Source organism: Triticum aestivum, chromosome 2A, assembly GCF_018294505.1.
Source record: "Triticum aestivum cultivar Chinese Spring chromosome 2A, IWGSC CS RefSeq v2.1, whole genome shotgun sequence".
NCBI classification, from domain to species: Eukaryota; Viridiplantae; Streptophyta; class Magnoliopsida; order Poales; family Poaceae; genus Triticum; species Triticum aestivum.
In genome coordinates this window covers 622,923,149-622,929,154 of record NC_057797.1, presented here as the reverse complement: position 1 = coordinate 622,929,154, position 6,006 = coordinate 622,923,149, and the positions used below count along the sequence as shown (strand labels likewise).

Here is a 6,006-nt window from a genome sequence, read left to right as displayed (position 1 = left end):
CACTAACAGGCGATCAACAGGGAGGACTCAATACCTGCCGTTGTAATGTGTTTTGTAGATTACTAGCACAAATGCTCGTGCGTTGCAACGGGAGAACAAAAAACATAACAATCTTTAACCAAATAACCATGGGCTAAAACAAAAAAAATTGGAAAGAAATTGTATCACTCAACTAATCAGGAGTATAATCTGCCATTACAGTACTGGAGATACTATCTGGGTAAGATCCCAGCCAACACGCAGTGCATTGCTGGGAGCGACTAAAGAGCGTCGCTCATGGCCAGCTTGAACTTGCGAACGAGCCACCTTCTCTATCTCCCTGGACCAAGGAAGGCTCGTTTTGACACAATGGGTGGCTACATAATTACAGTGTATAAATCAGTGTGACAAATGATAAAGTCCAGCTGCATATATAGTTATGCAAGGAAGAATAAAGCAGGTAGCATGCCTCGTTATTCTCTTGAAATTGATGGCACTCAGGGTATAATAAGAGGTCAATCTGTAGATTTATATCATTAGTAGTCCATGACTTATGATAACCATAGCAAATTGATGGTGAACTCCTGAATGAACTTATGTAACCGTTTATTACTTAGCATATCACACGTTGTTGTTCCATAAAGTAACCTCATCCAATTCCAAATAAGCTTTATGAGTCCTTTAATAAAACATTTTCTATTTAACTAATCTTACGAGCACTTTGATGATGGAAACTGAAGTCTCACTGAAAGTCTACTGCCAATATGCTTGCCAGGCAGTTCTTCAGCATTTTCAGTCTTTCCGTATGAAGGGCAATACTGGCAGATGCCAATATGTTAGCCCGATAGTTTGTAGTTATGGGAAATTACAACACTATACAGGTCAGCAATCAATGGAAAATAAATAAAGCTAAGAAAGACTATGAAAGAACACCACAGCAATTCAGATGCTACAACTTGGCACTAATAAGAGGTGTGGTAACCAATAGCTTTCATCAACTACTCCTCACATGCAGGCGTCTTACTCCAAGATTGATAGTGAAAAGTGCATACCCTTGCCTTTCATAAAAGTAATTGAACAAGAATCAGTAGACAAAAATGATTCATATATCCACTAATGTGCTTTGCTATGCATCTAGGATTTTGGAACATAACCAAAAATAATAATGCACAACAGATTTCAAATAATAGTCATTTGCTCCTTGTTTCCAGAGAGGAGCTTCTGTAAAGGTGGCCATCAAATGCATGTCATTGCAAGTAATATACGTACCTCAGTGCTGCAGCACCACCGTTCTTTCATAGCTCGCCAACACAATAATAAATTCAGATTGTGCAAAAGATAGACCTTCAAATGGTGTAATTGTCACGCCCGTGTCTCCTTTAGTTCTAACTTTGAAATGCAGTACAAACAATCACTACTAATTTCCTGTAGAAGTTTAAATCCTGCCACGATCAATGAATTAACAGAATGAAATTCTATGCTCTGAGCACAACGCAAGAAAAGGCAGATGTGCATCTTTAATCCAATTATAAGCAGAGGCTGAAGTGTGTTGTTTGTCTAAACTGCCATGTTTTAGCTCGTACAACAAAATGTACAGAAGAACAAATTTATTTTACCAAAAATACCCAAGAGTTTATCGCCTCTGTTGCGCCTCTAGGGAGCGCATCACATGTAACCAGTCTGGCTAGTTGTCACTTGTTAATATCAAACACTTTTAGTACAATTGCTCCAGACTCAGAGGTCAATGCCACACTCCATTTAAAAAAATGGTAGCTAGTTTGCCCTCTAAAAATGATTAGCATGTTATTTCTTCACCCCTTTGAATAGTACTACTTGCATTTTGTGATGCTTCAATGGGATGATAAACTTAAGAAACTTGCACCATCTCTCATTCTTCGTACGTCTTACCTTTGCAAGTCTCAAGAAGATGAGACCTCTGAATAATCAACATATATAGTACTCGTAGAAAAGAAATAATATGATTGGTTCTGGACAAGAATCATTGGGTAAATGCAATGTGATTTATTTTCTTTACGAAGTAATGCACCAATGGAAACCAGCCCTACTATCAAGCTACTGGATGAGATGACTTACCAAAAAAACAATCAACCTACTGGATGAGATGAATTACTTGAAGAATGCCTTGCTAGACCTGGTGCTCCAACCTCTCATGGACTAAAAGAAACAAGAAGATCAAGATAAAAACACCCAACTGCATGCAATTTATTATTTTATAGGCTTGTTGATTGATTCACAAATGAGGAAATGTCGAATGGACCTTACCGGACTGCAGGAGGATGCTTAAGGCGAGCTTGGGGCTGAGCACACCACTGAGCACCATCTTGTCCAGTGTCTCCATGAGGGCCCTGCCAACAGCTGACCACCGATACATCTCGAACACCACCAACGTCCCTCTTCTGACACCCACTCCCTGCCGATCAACATTATCATAAGTTAGAACAGGACCAACAATCTCAGTAAGACTGACCACAGAGTCATGCTAGAACCCCAAAAAAGGTCGAGCATCAAGGGGCACAAGGGCATGAGCAAACGCATGTATTCCGCCACCATTAATTCCCTTGAATACTTGGATAGATAGATAGTGCATTGAGAACACGATTCAAAATAAAAGTAATGTGTACACCTGATATCCTAATTCACAAGAATTTAGCTTCTGTAGTTAAAGAAAACTAACATGTACCTCGGCTGTCCAAGAGCACACAATAGTCACAAATCTGAACCATGTCCCCTTCTATTTACGATCTGGTACAAAGGAGCAACACCTTCATACCGATTGGCTCTTCAAGCTGTTTTCTGAACCCTCAAAGTCTGAATCAGCCCATGTGCAATTTTCGACGGTGCAAATGAAGAGGCAGTATATGTAAGCAATTTGACTGCAAGATGAAGGTTCACTACATCACCTAATTATAGAAAAGTGTCTGGTGGTCTTCCTTCTTGAATCATAAGGAGCAAACCATGAAGAGAAAGCTTTCCTTTATTGAACTAAACTGGAACTCAAGAGGTCTATAAAGGGGGGGGGGGGGGGGGGGGTGGCTGCACCAAATGAGTAGCCTAGCATGTGCACCACCGTAGCTTGGAAGTATATGCTTAGAGGCCAGGTCTGATAGAGGCTGGAACACACATTCGAGCCATGGTTCTGACGCACAGCAGCAAGGCCATATCTCGGCCTCATCATCTCAAAGCGACACATAAGACAAACAAAAAGGAAATCCAAATCGCACTTGTTCCTACTATATATCTGCAGATCACAGACCATGGCTTCACAAGCTTCCGCCGCTCTAGCACATATGCCCCTTCGAGGTTCAACTATCATTATTCTCTTGTGTACAATCAGGACAGGAATACTCTGTATTTTCTAATCCTTAAAAAACTGTAGTCAGCAAAGCCTATACATGGAAGCTCATCCACAAACTACTCGAGAGAGAAGTTCAGAAAAACAAGCTGGGCTAGGAAAGCCTCCTCAATTGCTGCGCGAAACTTGCTTGAGTTGAGATTATACAGAGGTTAAACCTGAAACTTAGTGGAAGTAAGAGGACTTCAGACATCACAACACACCTTCCTGACCGAGCAGCGGCCTCCCGGATCTGTCGAGGTCGAGGAGGTTGGGGAAGGGCCATCAGATCGAAGCCAAGGAGGGGGCTGAGCGTGGCTGGCGACCCAGGCGCTAAGAAGGAGGACCGAGGCGAGGTCTCTGACCTGGGAGCCGATGGCGAGAGACAGGGCAAGGGCCAGGTCGAGCCGCGACGCGAGAACGCCGGAGGCGCAAGGAAGGCAAGCGGTGGAGGATCCTTCCTTCTTATGGCCGGCAAGTCCAATCCGGGTCGGGCACTCCATGATTTTTTGTTGGAGACGGACTCCAACTCGATCCAAATCAGAGAAGAACAGCACTGGAGCAAGAGGTTGGAGATTGAGGAGACTGCGGGAGACGCCGGAGAAGATTAGGAGCGGATATTGAGGGGAAGGAAAAGAGGGCGCTGACGGCCGGAGAAGAAGACCGGCGGGCCGGCGGCGGCGCCATACCGTACAGATCGAGGAGCATGGAAGGAAGCCGTGTCTTTATTCAATTGCACTTTAAAAAGAACCGCGGGTTGAATATACTTGCAAAAACGAAACGTTTTTTAAGAATCCACTTAGAAAGGGACTGCGGGTTGAATGCTTTAAATAACAGGGACGTTTTTGTAAAAGCACCGCGACGGTGAATCCGAAAACTCAACCCGTGCTTTATTATTAACGAAGAGATTATTACACATAATATTTTTTGTTGGACGGTACTGTATTATTTTTGCAGATGTATCCTGCTGATGCTCGTACGTGGCGTTTTTATTGGAGCCAATCTGGCCGGCTTCTTGCTGGTCAAATCCTTGTCCGCAGCTTGGCGGACATCAAATTTCGATTGTGACCCTATCATGTTGTCACCTCGCCTAGCCAAATCAGATGTTATGTTTTCATTTAAAATAATGAAAGTAAATTGAAATTCTTTACAAATTACCACTGCTCGTTCATGTTATTCTGTCCACAGAAATTTCTTCTGCGGCGGAGCACAACGTGGAGCGATCATATTGATCCGATGATCTGTCTTCATGGTTACTTCACGTGAGATCGATCGAAAGAAAAAAGCGCAGACGTATAGTCTGAGGAGTAAACAAGCAATGCGGATGGGGCTCCTCAATCCTCATCCACTGACTCGTATAATGTATGGACTGTGTTCGCTTCGCTGCTTGGCGATACATTGGATCTGGATACATCAGATCCGTACTCAATCTGACCGCTGGACGTACGGACTGTGTATCTTTTTTTTAATTTAGCTCTTCATCAGCTGCTGGCAGTTCCTAATAATCCTTTTCGAAAGTGCATAGGCCTAAAGTATTTTTAAACTAATTAAATACTAGTTTTGCAAGCATGATCCTTGTGATCTAATCTACAACAATACTTCACGTATTGACGAATACTAGCAGTCCAGCTAGCACTACTTCGGGCAACAATCAAAGTTCGACCGATGTTTCTTTATTCGCTTTGGTCCTCCACGACCATCGCCATCCAGGCTTTATTTTTCTTAGCTATTTGTTTAGCACATAAATTATTATACAAAGAATATTTTCTGTCCTTTTGTGCTGCGTTATTTTTGTAGCGAAATTTTTCCGACCCTCGTACATGGTGTCCGTCTGCCAGTCTCTCGCTGTCACCGAGTCCGTCCAACCTCTGTCGACATCGCCATGTCACACCACTATCACACCATCGAGCTAACTTCAGCGGTCAAGCCATATTTACCACATTATTCACTTCGCATAAATTAATTATGCAATCATTTTATTATTATTACTACTATCTCCGGCTTGCACTATTTTCTGTGCACAGGTAAATGATTCGGATTGGGCAACGCTGTCACCTCGGCGTACCAATGTACCACGTCACCTCGGCTGGACCGGGGGCTTTGTCATCACTTCATTAACCCACGCCGGGGACTTCGGCGTCATATTCCCGGCTTGCTCCGTCGCCTCGGTCGGACTGGGGTTTGCTACCCCTTGAGCACTGCGTTGGTTTTCCCTTGAAGAGGAAAGATGATGCAGTAAAGCAGCGTAAGTATTTCCCTCAGTTTTTGAGAAACAAGGTATCGATCCAGTAGGAGACCACGCGCGAGTCACCTCGTACCTACACACACAAATAAGAACCTCGCAACCCATGCGATAAAGGGGTTGTCAATCCCTTCACGGCCACTTGCAAGAGTGAGATCTGATAGAGATAATAATAATAAGATAAATATTTTTTGGTATTTTTATGATATAGATTGAAAGTAAAGATTGCAAAATAAGATATATGGGAAACTTATATGATGGAGAATAGACCCGGGGGCCATAGGTTTCACTAGTGGCTTCTCTCAAGATAGCATAAGTATTATGGTGGGTGAACAAATTACTGCCGAGCAATTGATAGGAAAGCGAATAATTATGAGAATATTTAGGCATGATCATGTATATAGGCATCACGTCCATGACAAGTAGACCGAAA

The 6,006-nt window shown here is 42.9% G+C and overlaps 1 protein-coding gene across 6 annotated transcripts; it reads right to left on the bottom strand.

Annotated features, from left to right (window-relative positions):
- Positions 1-736: 736 nt before the first annotated feature.
- Positions 737-4,091, bottom strand: LOC123189843 (uncharacterized). Of its 6 annotated transcripts, none has more exons than XR_006496014.1 (4): positions 3,556-4,090; positions 2,263-2,410; positions 2,074-2,154; positions 737-1,421 (listed from the first exon to the last, which is right to left on the bottom strand). XR_006496014.1 is itself a non-coding variant. In XM_044602349.1 (3 exons), exons 1-3 carry the CDS (start codon positions 3,832-3,834, stop codon positions 2,126-2,128), a joined length of 456 nt encoding a protein of 151 aa, XP_044458284.1. In that variant the 5' UTR covers positions 3,835-4,089; the 3' UTR covers positions 737-2,125. The 6 variants fall into 6 exon arrangements, 2 of the variants coding, with proteins under 2 accessions (XP_044458284.1, XP_044458283.1); XR_006496016.1 differs by having other exon boundaries at positions 737-1,404; XR_006496015.1 differs by having other exon boundaries at positions 737-1,037; positions 1,249-2,154; positions 3,556-4,089.
- Positions 4,092-6,006: the final 1,915 nt, after the last annotated feature.